This window comes from Alexandromys fortis, unplaced genomic scaffold, assembly GCF_014885135.2.
Source record: "Alexandromys fortis isolate MF-2015 unplaced genomic scaffold, M_Fortis_MF-2015_v1.1 scaffold_70, whole genome shotgun sequence".
Lineage (NCBI taxonomy): Eukaryota > Metazoa > Chordata > Mammalia > Rodentia > Cricetidae > Alexandromys > Alexandromys fortis.
Window position 1 is genome coordinate 8,050,329 of NW_026067955.1, and position 15,591 is coordinate 8,065,919.

General features: G+C 43.3%; 1 protein-coding gene across 5 annotated transcripts in view; it reads left to right on the plus strand.

The window, feature by feature from the left end:
• Positions 1 to 7,202: 7,202 nt before the first annotated feature.
• The window catches only part of Dpp8 (dipeptidyl peptidase 8), a 51,374-nt gene continuing 42,985 nt past the window's right edge, over positions 7,203 to 15,591 (plus strand). For 2 of the 5 annotated variants that reach the window (XM_050151796.1, XM_050151797.1), the window contains exons 1-6: positions 7,203 to 7,378; positions 9,703 to 9,833; positions 10,229 to 10,288; positions 11,831 to 12,103; positions 13,978 to 14,090; positions 15,108 to 15,281. In XM_050151796.1, coding sequence (XP_050007753.1) covers positions 9,818 to 9,833; positions 10,229 to 10,288; positions 11,831 to 12,103; positions 13,978 to 14,090; positions 15,108 to 15,281 — 636 coding nt within the window. In that variant the 5' untranslated portion in view covers positions 7,203 to 7,378; positions 9,703 to 9,817. The other 3 variants (XM_050151793.1, XM_050151794.1, XM_050151795.1) reach the window with 3 other exon arrangements.

Sequence of the window (15,591 nt, forward strand, 5' to 3'; positions counted from 1 at the left end):
TACCTCTTCCCTTCAAGTGCTGGGATTAAAGGCGTGTGCCACCACCACCCAGCTACCATATACCTTTTTATACCTTGAAGCTGGTGTGTATGTGTATTCATGTGTTATGCATATGTGGGGGGAATATGGAGGATTTATGTGAGTATGTGTATACATGCATGTGGAGGCGAAAAGTTGACATAAGTGTTGTCCTCAGCCATTCTCCACCTTATCTTTTGAAACAGGGTCTCTCATTGAATGTGGAGCTCATGGATTTCACTATGTTGCCTGGTCAGTAAGCTCCAGTGATCTGCCTACATGCGCTGGCTCAGCACCAGGTTTGCAGATAGGAACCACTGCACCTGACTTTTACAGGTACCAGAAGTCCAAACTCAGGTATCCATGCTTACACAGCAGGTTCTTCTAAACCGAGCCATCTCTCAGGCCTCATCAATGTTTCTTGAATATATGACAGCACACAACTATAAAAAGAAAAGCAGGAGAAAGCCCATATTGCATTTGGTGCATGCTATGCTCCGAACCTGGCCACTGTTTCCTATAGTTGCCAGCTCTCAGTGTGTGTGTTGCCTGGCTATGGTCATTTCCTCCACTAGATGCCCTGCTTTGGCATTGGAAAACATCCAGTATGATGTCTTTCTGAAAGGAAAGGCTTAGAACATGCTTGTTGGAGATTACTGGCAGATGAAAAGAAGAAGGGACTGTCGATGGTAGTCGTACCCAGTGCTAGAAAAGCTTTGGTGAAATTGGCACACCCATGCTTAATGTAACTAAGGGAAAATCTAAATTTGCAGAGCCATTTTGCAAAGCAACATTGCAATATATAATGAGACAAACAGAATATTTCTACTGTTCAGCCTAGTGATTTACCTTTTGTGGATTTTAGTCTAAGAAAATAGTTTCAAGGAAGAAAGATGCACTCGTGTCTATAAACACCATTCAAGGTAAGAAAAAAAAAATAATAACCAGTTCAGTTGTGGTACTCTAACCTAGCAGAACCATAGTAGGGAAAGGAGCAAATTCAAAACTAGCAACCCTGAAGGTGTTTATGACTTCTTAAAAATTTTAATGCTATTAACGTTGTACAGAGGCAAGATACTGGAAAGTAATTTTTGGTTTGTTTTTCTTTCTATACAACTGTGATGCTTAGATTTACTGCCCACTTGACACAATTGAGAATCACTGGGAAAGGGAGTCTCAATGCAGAATTTTCTAGATTGTGTTAGACTGTGGGTGATAGCTGTGGGGATTTTCCTGACTGGGTTAACTGAGGTGGGAAGCCCCACCCTGAACTCGGGCAGCACCATCGTGGGCTGGGTCCTGGACAGTGTGAAGAGGACAGGACCAGCTGAGTGTGACGCGGGCGTCCATTGCCCCTCTGCTCTTGACTTGGCTGGGAAGGGGCAGGCTGCTTCCAGATCCTGAGTTTGCTACTACAATGGGCTGCAGCCTAGAATCGGAGCTGAGACAAACCCTTTGTCTCCCAAATAGCCTTTGTCAGAATATTTATCACAGTGGAAAAGGAAACTTTCCAGTTTGGAGATCTAGTAAGAGGCAGCCATTGCTCTCTTGAAGTCATAATGGTGGACCCGAGGGCAGAGATGTCAAATTCTCCTTTTACTGAATTCAACTTCACATGTAAGACAAACTATCTGGAAGGGCAAAACAGCTCAGGAGTAAGCACGTTGTTCCATTGAGAACAGAGTCAGAGAGGCCAGCCCATCCCCAGACAAGGAACTTTGAGAGAATCTTGTTAGGCTCTGAAATGGGAAGGGGAAACCCTGCTTCCTGAGTCAGCTTCTCAGGGAACTCAAGTAGCAGGTGACGATTTACCAATATAATGTACACGACACAGGGTTCACCTATGATTGACCAAATTTATGCTTTCTGCTGCTACATGAGTGAGTCATGTAAGTACAGGTTGAGTTATAGAAAAACTAAGAAAATTAAATACACGTGGCTTGAAAATGTTCCTCTGCCTGCATATAAAATGTAAATACAAAAAAAAGGTAGATTAACAGGGCTATTGATATGTCTTTTAATTACATCTGGAAGTTGTGTTTAGACTTTAGTCAAACTGAGAGACTGTTGTTACTGGGTTTTTTTTTTTTAACTCCTTTTACTCTTTGCTCTTTTGGCACTTTTGGGGGACCCCACCACCCAGCTCCCAAATAAATCACACACAGAGTCTTATTCTTTCTTATAAATGCCTGGCTTTAACTTGCTTTTTTCTAGCCATTTTTCCTTATCTTAACCGACTACTTTTTGCCTCTGGGCTTTTTCCTTTTCTTCTGTCTCTTCCTTTCACTCTTCCTCCTCCTCTCCTTGCTGTCTCGCTCCTTCCTCCCAGATGTTTTCTCCTATTTATTCTCTCTGCCAGCCCCGCATATCCTTTCTGCTGCTTTGCTTTTGGTCGTTCAGCTCCTTATTAGATCATCAGGGGTTCTAGACAGGAAAAGTAACGCAGCTTCACAGAGTTAAAAAATGCAAAATAAAAGAATGCAACATATCTTTGCATCACTAAAACAAGTGTTCCAGACCATAAACAAATGTAATACACCTTAAGATAATATTCTACAACAGGAGACTGATGCTTGATGTTGGACAGATTGCCTGCTGGCCTATTAGCAAGCCTCTCGGTTCCCAAGGTTTTATTTTGTTTTTGTTTTTGTTTTGTTTTGTTTTTGTTTTTTCTTTTTTTTTCGAGACAGGGTTTCTCTGTGGTTTGGAACCTGTCCTGGAACTAGCTCTTGTAGACCAGGCTGGTCTCGAACTCACAGAGATCCTCCTGCCTCTGCCTTCCAAGTGCTGGGATTAAAGGTGTGCGCCATTTTGCATTGACCTTGGTCAAGTTCTGTATCTGGGAAAAAATCAGTATAGTATGTGTGTGTTCACATGACTGTGTATGCAACATGTGTGTTTAGTGTGCATGCACATGTATATGTATGCATGCATGTGAAAGCCAGAGGTAGATATTGGGCATCTTTCTCAGTTGTTCTCCACCAAATGAATTAATGAACTAGTTAATTAATTTTGCGACGGAATCTCCCAGTGAACCTGAAGCTTGCTGATTCAGCTACCCTGTCTGGAGAGGGAGCCCAAGGGATCCTCCTGTCTCTGTTTCACCAGTGCTGGGACTAAATGTGTGCTGCCACAGATTGGTCATTAGGGGTCAAACTCAGGTCACCAGGCTTGCATGGCACCCACTTTACCAACTAACTTAACTTCCCAGCTCATGAGATCATTGCACCTTGTAGATTAATTTTGGGAGTTCTACCTGAAAATTACCAATAAGTGGGTTTCTGACTTTAGGCAGATCACTCTCCTTCTCTGGGAAATAAAGAAGTAAGTGCAGGGGCTGGAGGTATGGCTTGATGGAAGTATGCTTGTCAGGCAAGTGTGAAGCCTCTCATTCAATCCCCAGAACCAAACCAAACCAAAAGAGAAAACAAGAAGTAAGTAAAATAATCTCTTAAATCACTTCTAATTCCTTGGTTCTGTGAGTCTGGGTTTTAGATAGATGATAAATCAATAAGCAATAATCAGATAAATAGATGCTAAACAGATAGTTCAATAGGTATATGATAGATAGTAGGTGGGTAGGCAAATGAATGATAGAAGATGAGCGGGTAGATATTGATTTTATATATGTATATACACACATATATACACATATATATACATATATATATTAGAAGATAGATAGAGTGTATGCACACACACGAACAAGATCCAGAAGGGTCTTGTCCAAGGAGGATGGTTCAGGCCCCAGGACTGGCTCTGTGCTTTCCCTGTCTCAGAGGAAAGGCTTGTCCTGTATCACATCACTCGCATTAATAAGTCAGAAGACACATGGAATGCCTATTGTGCACAAGCATTTCTAATTCTCTCAGTGTATTATTTCACTCAGTGATGGTCATCTGAGCGGTGGTACTGTTCTCGTTTTACAGTTGAGGGAGAGAAAATCGAGAAAGGGTCGACATCACTGTTACAGGGAGAAGAACCTGGATGTGAAGCCAGGTCTGCCTCACTACAGTAGTCTGGTTCCTTACTCTTGGTCTCTGGTAGAGGCCCAGAATAAAAGGTTGTCAGAGTCTAGACTATAGACCCAGTATGTCAAGCAGGCACTGGCCCAAATCCCACAGGAATGCTCTCAATTCTGACCATTTACACTTTCCCTCTAGGTGGTGGTTTACCTCCATCTGCCAGGAGTGGACCAGTACCGGTCCTGTTCTGTTATCTTTAAAGACTTTTTTAGAAGATTTGTTTATTTTTATTTTATGTGTATGAGTTTATCTGTGTGTATGTCTATGCACTAGGTGAGTCTCTGGTGCCCACAGAGGCCAGAAGAGGTCATCAGAGCCCCTGGAACTGGAGTTACGTGAGCCATCGTGTGGGTTCTGGGAACCCAACCCAGGTCCTCTGCAAAAGCATCAAGTGTTGGTAACTGCTGAGCCATCTCTTCTGCCTCGTTCCCTGCTGTGTTCATCCATGCTTCGTGCTCTAGAGAACTTGACTTTTCCTGCTCAGTGCCAAGGTTTCAGGGCAGCATAAAGCCAGATAAGCTTTGTCAACACATATAGCAAGACTTGGCAAGGCCAGACTTTCTTGGCCAATAGACATGCAATGAGATACTTTCAGATCTGGCCTCTCACTCACATGTTCAGATGTGTTCAGATGAAGGGTGCACAAAGGGTTTTGTTTTGTTTTTGTTCTTTTTTTGTGGGTTTTTTTTTTTTTTTGAGACAGGGTTTCTCTGTATAGCCCTGGGTGTCCTGGAACTCACTCTGTAGACCAGGCTGGCCTCACCTAGATCCTCCTGTCTCTGCCTCCTGAGTACTGGTACTAAAGGTATGGGCCACCATACCTGGTACTTCTCAGGGTTCTTTTTTTTTTAGATTTTATTTATTTATTATGTATATAGCATTTTGCCTCCATGTATGCCTGCAGGCCAGAAAGGGGCACCAAATCTCATTACAGATGGTTGTGAGCCACCATGTGGTTGCTGGGAATTGAACTCAGGTCTTCTGGAAGAACAGTCAATGCTCTTAACCACTGAGCCATCTCTCCAGCCCACTTCTCAGGGTTCTTGACCTGTGCAGTGAAAAAGACAACGCTGAAACAAAAGGGAGGCGTGGCTATGGGACCCCTCCCCTGAACAGCCAATTCTAGACTGCACAAAAGGGAGGCATGGTTAGGGGACCTCTCCCCTAAACAGCCAGTTCTAGACTGCACAAAAGGGAGGCGTGGTTAGGGGACCCCTCCCCTAAACAGCCAGTTCTAGACTGCATAAAAGGGAGGTGTGGTTAGGGGATCCCTCCCCTGAACAGCCGATTCTAGACTGCACAAGACATTTTTATATTTTTGGCAAGTGGGCAAAAAGCCACACAGGTCATAGGAAACTGCAGGAAGAAGTCTCCTGTGAGCAGTTTCCCAGGGGAAACTGCCAAGACCGCCTCCCGAACCTCCTACCCTCTCTACTAAGATCCAGATAAGTTCTGGCAAAGCCCTTTGCTCTGTAGCTGTGTGGGTGCCAGCGATGTTGCTAAGATGTTGTACTACAGCTTCATCAGAATTGGAGGTGTGTTTACATGCCTAAGAGGAAGAGGAGCTTGAGACAGGGTCTCCTTCTGCAGCAGGCTTTTCTGGTCTAGCACTCACGGTATAAACCAGGCCGGCCTCCATCTCAGGGCAGTCCTCCTGCCTAGTTTCCCAAGTGCTGAGCTACAGGTGCAAGCCACCACACCCTGATGCTAAACACACCCTCTACCACTGAGCTACATTCCTAGCCAACTGAGGGTTTTCTTGTTCCTCTTAACCAGGGTCTAGAAGAGAGAAAATAAATTGAAAACTAAAAACTCCGAGTTTAACTCTTCCTTACTAAGTCGCCCAGACAGGTCTTGAACTTACACTCCTGCTGCCTCGACTTCCTGAGCACTGGGATTGCAGCCTGTCTTACCAGGCCTGTCTTCTAATTCATTGAGGATGCAAACTGCACAAAAGTCGGGAACTTTGTCCTTTCCCCCCACTCTTTGTGGGCCCACATTTTAGAATAGTGTCAGCATATAGGAGAGAGTCCATGAGTGTGAAGCCAACACAAGCTTGCTCACAGTATTTCCATAATGAATTGGGTGTGTGATTGACGTCTTAACACCTGCTCTCAGGTCAGAAGCTTCCTAAGGCATTTGTAGAGAAAACCACTGTCCTTTCTTTCAGGGAACTCACTGTCAAAAACTCGAGTGGAGACTCATTTAACCTTACAATGTGCATGACAGACATGCTGCCTGTGGATCATTGGTGCCAGTACAGTAATCCCAGTGCCGCACAACTCCCACACACAATAGTAACATAGTAACGGAGAGACGGGGGAGGGGCTTAGCTTCTCCGCTGACCTGATCTCCTCCTCCTACTTTCCCAGCTAGCCTTATACTACTCGCCCCTCTTAGCTAATGTATAGCATAGATTAGGAAAGAAATTATGGGTCAAGGAATCGGCTTCCAACTATAACAGCCACCCTTGAGCCTTATTTCTCCATTTCTAATGTATCAGTGTCATAGACATTGTCCTCTTTCATTGCAACTAAGTGACATGCTGTTGTGCTTGTTTTACAGAGTGGACCCTGGCCTAACAAAGACTGGGTGGCCTACTGAAGATCTCTTACATTGAAGACAAATTTCTCTATCTAAAGTCAGGTTTCTTTCCATCATTACTGTGTAATGCTGCTATCGCCAAAGCCATGGCCTCTGTCATCTCAAAAAAGGCAGGAATTTTTGCCTTTTTGGCTTCCTGCTTTAATGCAAGGAGGTGGGGACAGAGACGGACCGAAAGAGAGCGCGCTATGTAAATGTTGGATGACTGCCTGAGGGAGCCGATGTTCTTCCAAAACCTGTGGGTCCTAGAGATTGAACTCGGGCTCCAGTCTTGGTGGCAAGGGCCTGTCTCTGCTGAACCATCTCACCGGCCCGTGAACAGGGAGTTTATCTATTTTAAGTAGGCATTGTAGACACATTGACGGTGTGGTGGAGTGAATACTTATTGATTCCTTTCAGAACTTTTAACAAATCTACTTGGCGCGCCTCCTCCGGCAGCTTGGCGGCGCTGTGGGGCACGGTCGTGCGCAGTGGCGAGAGACGTCCTTCTTGGTCCGGCCGCTAGCCTTTCCCTGTTGGAGGGCGGGGCTCCAGGAACCGGAAGTGCCGAGGCCTCTGCCGCCGTCTCGATCGCCGCTGCCTTTAAGTCTCTTCGTCCGCTGCTTGGGTGCCGCCGGTGCCGCCGCCGAGGAAGCTGCTGTGGCCCGTACGGGAGCGGAGGCGGCGCGGCATGAAGCGGCGTAGGCCCGCTCCATAGCGCGTCGGGACGGTCCGGGCGGGCCCGGGGGAAGGTGCAGTATCCGCCCGCTCTCCCTCCCCTGCGCCCGCGAGGCCGCGGTACTCCGGTCGGCCGCCCTCAGGCCACTCCCGTGGGGCAGAGCGGGTGGCTGGGCCCCGCTGGCCGGAAGAGGAAGCACAGACTCGGATGGCGAGGTCGCCAACGTTCGCTAGGCGCCCCTGAACGCTGGCTGCAGCCCGCTCGGACTCGCACGTCCGTTATCTTGATAGAGCCTGGCTCGGGTTGGGATGCCGGGGAAGGTCCGGGCTTACGGAGGAGGAAACGGAAGTCTGCAAAGGCGAAGGGGTTCGCCTGAGGTCCGCCAGTGGCGGATGGGATTCACCTTCGGACTACTCGCTGCTTTTCCCAAGCCGGTGTTCCTTCCTCTCTCCTGCTTCACTCTAGATTCATTCCTCCGCGCTCACTCTCTCGCTGCCATTCTGTTCCACCCATCCATTCGCAGTGTAGGGTTCTTGCCCTTCCTGTCCAGCTTGCTCATCCTCTTTAAGCCTTAGTGTTCAGACTGTCGTTCTTGCCACATTCCCTACCACACCTTTTCTCTTTCCTCATTCATAGCTTTCAAGTGAGGTGTGCAGAGTTTAGATGACTGATGAGCCCTTACCATAACAACTATAGGATGCCGCATCAGTGGACCACACCCCAAGAATCTCAAAGCCCTTTTTAACCCAACATATCATTCTCAGAGTGAGGGGCTTTGCGCTTTGGGAAGGTGTCTTGAATCTTAACCTGTTGCTGCTGTCCAGTTTTTTTTTTTTTTTTTTTTTGTCCTCCTTTGGCCACATAGCTTTTCTCACCTTTCCATCTCGTGTGTGGAATAGGGAGCTAGGAGTCTAAACTGGTAACAAATACGATGTGATCACATACACACATATTTTTTCTAAGCTAGATTATCAGCCGTCTTAGTGATTGTTTGTCCAGAAAAGCTACCCATCTCACTTATTCTCAGTAATATGTCAAGAAAAAGAAGGCAGAAATGGAATGCGCTAATAATGAATAGGGCATCCTTACCTTGTCAAGAATTCTAGCTGGGTATGGTGGTGTGCATACCTGTAACCCCAGTATTTGGGAGACTGAGGCAAGAAGGTCTTGAGTTCAAGGCCAGCTTTGGCTACAGAGTGACCCTGTCTGCAAACAGACAAATGAACACTATTTAGATGATTAAATTCAAGTTCCTTCTTTCAAAAAAAAGCGCATAATGCACATTTTTATTGTACTGAATTTATTTTCTCACCAACTCAATATGAAATGTAAAAGAAACAGGTGCATAGAAATAAATTATATCTTTGTGTGTGTGTGCTCGTGTGCGCTCGCGACTCTACACACACGTCTTGGGGATCGAGTGGAAGTTGGAGGATAACTTTTGAGAGTCAGTTCTCCCCAACTACCCTTTGTTGAGTCACTTTCAATTGCTGCATACTCCAGTCTAGCTGACCCTCCAACTTTGGCCCATTCCATCTATGCCTCCCTTGGTGCATTAGGGATGCTGGGTTTACAGATATGCCAACACTTTCTTGGCTTTAAGGGATCCTTAGGCTTCTGCTGCAAGTGCTTTTTACTCTTTAAATCAGTTTCCTGGCCTTAGAAATAAATTGCATCTGCCACTCTCAAGGTGTTACAACTGGGACCTCACATCTATTTTATTTTCAATTGTGTATGTGTGAGGGTATGTACCTGTGAGGACAGGTTCTGTAGAGACCACAAGTGTTGGAGTCTCCCTTAGAACTTGTCTTAGCAGTGGGTCTGAGCAGCCGGAAGTGGATGCAGGGAACCATACTTGGAGTCTCTGCAATAACATTACTTGCTGTTAACCCCTGAGTCATCTCTAGTCCACTTTTGCAATTTTTTCAAGTCCTTCTAAAATTTTCCCTTTAATGTATCTGGGTGTCAAGATTTACATAATTGTTAGGACTTAACCCCTTAATTTGAGCCACACATTTATGGAAAAAGTAATTTTAGGACTGGGCTTATTAGCAAAGGTCTGTAATTTCAGCACTCAGGAGGCTGAAGCAGGAAGACTGAGAATCCAAACCTGCCTGGGATTTGCAAAACCTATCCAAAAAGAAAAAGAGAAAAAGTGCGCGCTCTCTCTCTCTCTCTCTCTCTCTCTCTCTCTCTCTCTCTCTCTCTCTCTCTTTCTCTCTCTCCTCTTTCTACCTATCCACACACAAACACAGTTTTGATGATCCAAAATAATTCAGGCATTACACATTACACTAAAAGGAAGTCTATCAGTTAATATTTTTGGGGTTTTTAGGCTTATTTTTTGGCCATTTATGGTCCATTTTAATGACCAACAATCTCTTATCTGGTAAACAGGATTGGATGGTGAGAAAAGGAAAGATTCCTGTGAGAAGAGATCAGGATGAACGGAGAGCTCTGTGCTTAAAGAGCCAGGTGAAAATGATCTCTTTGAAAGTAGAGATCTGAGCAGATGAAAATACAATCAGGTAGGCACCAGGGAAGGTCCACAGGTGAAGAGGTTGGTGGAACAGTGAAATGTATGCACTGAGCTGGGAATGAGTAGGACCCTGTTTGAGAATGTATTTGTATATAGAATGTCAGGGAATTATGGAAATTAGTTACACAATTGTGTAAATTGCACACTATCTGTTGTAGAAAAGGCAGAATAAATATTTAGTGTGAACAGAGTGGCAGAATGTCATTTGAACCATACAGTGTGTATATGTCTGCAAACAAATAGCACAGTCCATTCAGAAAGTCTCAGTTTTTAAATAGAAACTGATGGGAGTTTTTACGAAGAAGGATTCTAAAGTTATAATAACTCCAGCTGTGCAGTAAGGCTCTGGAAGTCTGTTCTGAGCGGCTCTCTTCTGTTCCCCAGCCTTGTACTTGAAAGGGATGGAGTGGAGATGGGATTTCACACGTGAGAGAACAGAGTCAGGTTAGTATAGAGTCTTCTAATTTTAGTCCCTTGCTCCATCAGAAAACTAGGTCCTTTGACACACTTGATTGAAAATAGGCCTCTCCTAGCTTTCAGGTGGGCCAGCAGCCACCACTTGCACATACTGCCACTTGATACTCTGAGTCCCAGCTATCTAAAAGCTCAGTTCTCTGCTGCATTTTAGTTAGTGGAAGCTTGAATGCCAATGATGGCAGTGATACAACTCTACCTGATGCACCAGTATTTGGACTACTCTAGTTTGTCAGTGTCACGTTAGAAGTAACAGTATCGTGCACTGTAACAAGGAAAATGATACCCTGTTCCCTGTGCACAGTTCAGCACTTTCGCATACCAGTAAAGCAAATTAGGTGGACTGACTCACAGCCCACACCTTCCAGTAATTTGTTAGATTGCAGATAACTGAGCATAAATTAATGTTAACCTGCAAAGCTGAGCTTTAAAAAAAAGACAACATCTTAAATACATAGCCATGTATTGATTATTGGAGAAGTAGTTAATGATTACGTGAAACGTGGTTACATAAGTAGTTTGTTTTCTTTTGTGGAACTGGAATTGAAGCCATCACTAAGCTACATCTCTACATGGTTCTATCATAGCTTTTTGTTGTGGTTATTTTTCTCTAATACTTTGCTCATGTTAGTTGAAATATCAGGAAAAAAATCAAGGGAGAAAGTATATCTTCTGGGTTTGTACAGTAAGTACAATAAGTTCTCAAAGCTATTAATTATGGTGTTAAAGTGGTAAATTGAGTTCAGACTTATAAAATGCTGATATGAACACCATATGCTTTCTTCACTAACTACTTTAACTAAAGCCATTTAAAGATAGTATATTTTTATTTTTTTGAACAGTATAGAAGTTACATAATGAGAAAAACTAGTCTTGTAGTTATCAGTAAAACACTGAGTACCACTGGTACTTGATAGTGTCTAGAGAAGAGCAGGAGGTTGTGTTTAGTTGTTTGGAGCCCTTCTCTGCAAGAGAAAACAATGTATTCTTTTAGGTTACTGCCCTAGTTATAAATTCAATGTTTGTAACAATGTTGTTACTATTCTAATTTATTACATTTTAGAAACAGTGATCAGCATTTGATAGAAGTGTTACTTTTTAAAATGCAAAAATACTTACCTCCCTTGGCACATAGCTTCAGTATTGACATGCTTTGAGGTGGAATGTAGCAGCCAACTTGGCACATGGCCTGCTTCCTTCCAGTGTGGGAAAGGAAAAGGAATTTTGGCAAGAGATACCTCAAAGGAGAGCCTTTTATAAAAGTTCCCGGAGGGATTTATAGTCACTATGAAATTGACATGACCTGAATTTTTTTTTTTTAAAAAAAATCTTTTTGGAACTGAACACAGGTGGGGGTGGAGGACACCACTATTGCTTTTCTTATTGGGTTTCATTGCAGCTGTGTTGTAAGGCCTGTCATTGGTTGGTTGGTTTGTTTATTTATTTGGTTTTTTGGCCCTATCATTGTGATATGATAATGTATGAACAGCTTCTTGTGCCTTGTTTATCCAGGAAAATGCAACATGGCAGCAGCAATGGAAACAGAACAGCTGGGTGTTGAGATATTTGAAACTGCAGAGTGTGAGGAGGGAACTATTGAATCACAGGATCGACCTAAACTGGAGCCATTTTATGTCGAACGATATTCTTGGAGTCAGCTAAAAAAGTTGCTTGCTGATACCAGAAAATATCATGGCTACATGATGGCTAAGGCCCCACACGATTTTATGTTTGTAAAGAGGACGGATCCAGACAGCCCTCACTCAGACAGGGTCTATTATCTTGGTGAGTGTGAAATTGCACTTTGGGAGAGGAGAAGTTTTCTTTTTCTTTCTTCCTTTTTTTTTTTTTTTTTCTTTTCAAAACTACTTTTGATACTTTGGGGTGTGCCCCCTGAGGGGAAGGAAGCACAAAAGGAACCCGCTGTAGACTCAAGGCAAAGGGAATGCCATCGGTGCCTGTAAGCACTACAGGAAGAAACTCGAGCATGGTGGGACTGGCTCCAGGCACACAGGCTCCTGCTTCAGTCTCTTCTTGTGCGTTGACATAACAGATGTGCACTACCACATCCAGTAGGAACCCATTGGGGGGGTGGCTGAGACAGGGTTTCTCCGTAGCTTTGGAGCCTGTCCTGGCACTAGCTCTTGTAGACCAGGCTGGCCCCGAACTCACAGAGATCCACCTGCCTCTGCCTCCTGAGTGCTGGGATTAAAAATAAGAAATTTTCTAATCTAAAGTCATACTGAAATCTCATCCTGTAATTTACTGACACTAACAAAATAAGATAATGAATTATCTTAATTCTTATATTGTTTTATATGCTTTAATAAGTTTTGTCTTTAGCCAGGTGGTGGCGGTGCACACCTTTAATCCCAGCACTCAGAAGGCAGAGGCAGGAGGATCTCTGTGAGTTCGAGGCCAACCTGGTCTTCAAGAGCTAGTTCCAGGACAGGCTCCAAAGTTATAGAGAAACCCTGTCTAGAAAAAAATCAAAACAGAAAAAAAAAAGGTTTTGTCTTTGGATGAACTAAGATCTCACTATCAAGGCTGGAGAGAGGACTCGGTTATCTGAGTTAGGTAATGTTAGGAGTACATCCTGCTCTTCTGTAGAACCCAGGTTCAGGTCATAGTACCCACATCATTAGGTGTCTCATGCCCTCCTGTAACTCAGCTCCAGGATCTCACTGAGCTCCTACACACATACATATTTATGTATACGTGCATGCTTATACACATACAAATAAAAGTCATAAAAGAAAGCTTTAATATCAGGGCATTTTTCTCTGACATCTGGGGAGTTGGTTTTTTTTTTTTAAATATTTATTTATTATGTATACAATATTCTGTCTGTGTGTATGCCTGCAGGCCAGAAGAGGGCACCAGACCCCATTACAGATGGTTGTGAGCTACCATGTGGTTGCTGGGAATTGAACTCAGGACTTTTGGAAGAGCAGGCAATGCTCTTAACCTCTGAGCCATCTCTCCAGCCCTGGGGAATTTTTTTTATGTTTACTTCTTGCTTGGTTTTCCAAGATTGTCCATCTGCCCAGACTGACCTCTAACTCACAATCCTGCCAATTGTAGACATGTGCTCTGATACCATAGAATCTTTGGGGAGCTTGTTGTTCTTTTCCTTACTTAGTTTTTTTGAGACAAGGTTTCAGTTAGCCCAGGCTGGCCTCAAACTCCAGATTCTCCTGTCTCTATCTCCTGAACTCTGAGATTACAGGTGTTTAGCTACCATGCCCAGCTTGAAACAATTTTTGTTTTTTAAATAATTTATTTTTATTTTATGTGCATTAGTATTTTGCCTGCATGTTTATGTCTGTGTGAGGGTGTCAGATCTTGGAGTTACAGACAGTTGTTAGCTGCCATATGGGTTCTGGGAATTGAACCCAAGTCCTCTGGAAGAGCAGTCAGTGCTTTGAAATGCTAAGTTTCTCTTATAGCTATGAAACATTATTTTTATTGAAAAAAATTTCTAAGGCATAAGGCATGTGCACATCCTACTTAATAACATCATTTTTGTTCCTGTGGAATGGAAAATGTTGAAATATGTAGAAGACATTATGTATTTATGACTATTGTTGTAATAAGGACAGTATTACAAAATAGTAATTTTTTTTTTTAGTAATATGGTTTTTTTTTTCCCCTTATAGCCATGTCTGGTGAGAACAGAGAAAATACACTATTTTATTCTGAAATTCCTAAAACCATCAACAGAGCAGCAGTCTTAATGCTTTCTTGGAAGCCTCTTTTGGACCTTTTTCAGGTTGGAACAAATATTCTTGTTTCTGTGATTTGGTATATATTTTCTCATTTATTTCAGGACAAAAATTCATCTAGGGCTTTATATTTTAAGTAGATATGAATTAAAAGGAACTAAAATATTTTTTATTGTTACATGTATAACCTTAAAATCAACCAATTCCCTATATCTAAAGCCATAGGACATTACAATTCAAGTTTTTGGTGTTTTGTTTCATTTATTTTAAATATTTTAGATTTCTTTAAGTTTGCATGGATGAATGTTTGCCTGCATGTCTGTGCACCACGTACATGACTGGTGGCAGAAGAGGGCATTGGACCCCTTGGAACTGGAGTTACAGATCGTTGTGAGTCATCTATGTGGGTGCTGGGAACCAAACTCAGGTCCCTTGAAGAACAACAAATATTCTTAAACACTGAGCCATCTCTCCAGCCCTATTTTGTTTGTATATTTGAGACAAGTTTTCACTTTGTATTTCTGACTGGCCTTGAAGCTCACTATGTAAACCAGGCTGGCCTTGAACTTCTGGCAGTCCTCTTGCCTCTGTCTTCTGAAACTTGGTACATTCCTGTAATCTCAGTACTTGGGAAATGTTTAGAGGTAGAAAAGCCAGAAGATGAGAAGTTTGAGGTTAGCCAGAACCCCACCACACATGCTCACAACAGTCTATTCTCTTGACTTGCCTAGAGTATGCTCAGCTGCTACGTTCAGTCCCTACCTAGAGCTGGGTTAGATCCCCGCTCTACAACTAACTGTATGCAAAACTACCTAATTATGACTAGATTATAGAGGGCCTTGACTATTAAGATGATGGATTTTATTCTTGTTTTCTAATGTCTGCAATATTGATTAAATGGGTCTTTACAAAATTTCAGGAGAGTTTCTGAAATTAATCTACTTATTGGCAACTTCTGAGTCACTCAGGGCACAGACTAAGCCCTGGAGAGATGCTAGAGTTTCAGTGAGTTGCAAAGGCCAGTTCTTGGGAGACTGGAGTGGGTGACTTTCCTTTTGTCTTAGGCGACACTAGACTATGGGATGTATTCTCGAGAGGAAGAGCTACTCAGAGAAAGAAAGCGCATCGGAACCGTGGGAATAGCAGCTTACGATTATCACCCAGGAAGCGGAACATTCCTGTTTCAAGCTGGTAGTGGAATTTACCATATCAAAGATGGAGGCCCACATGGATTTACAGTAAGTGGCAGTTATTGTTAAATGTTTTGGGGTCCTAGAAGAGAATTTGTACCCAAATCAGAAAGGAAATGAATGAACAAACCAAAAGAGTCAGTTTACCCACCAGCTAAGAAATTAATATTAGGGGACTGGAGAGATGGCTCGGAGGTTGGGAGCATTGCCTGCTCTTCCGAAGGTCCTGAGTTCGGTTCCCAGCAGCCACATGGTGGCTCACAGCCATCTTTAGTGGCGTCTGGTGCCCTCTTCTGGCCTGCAGGCATACACACAGACAGAATATTGTATACATAATAAATAAATAAATAAATGTTTT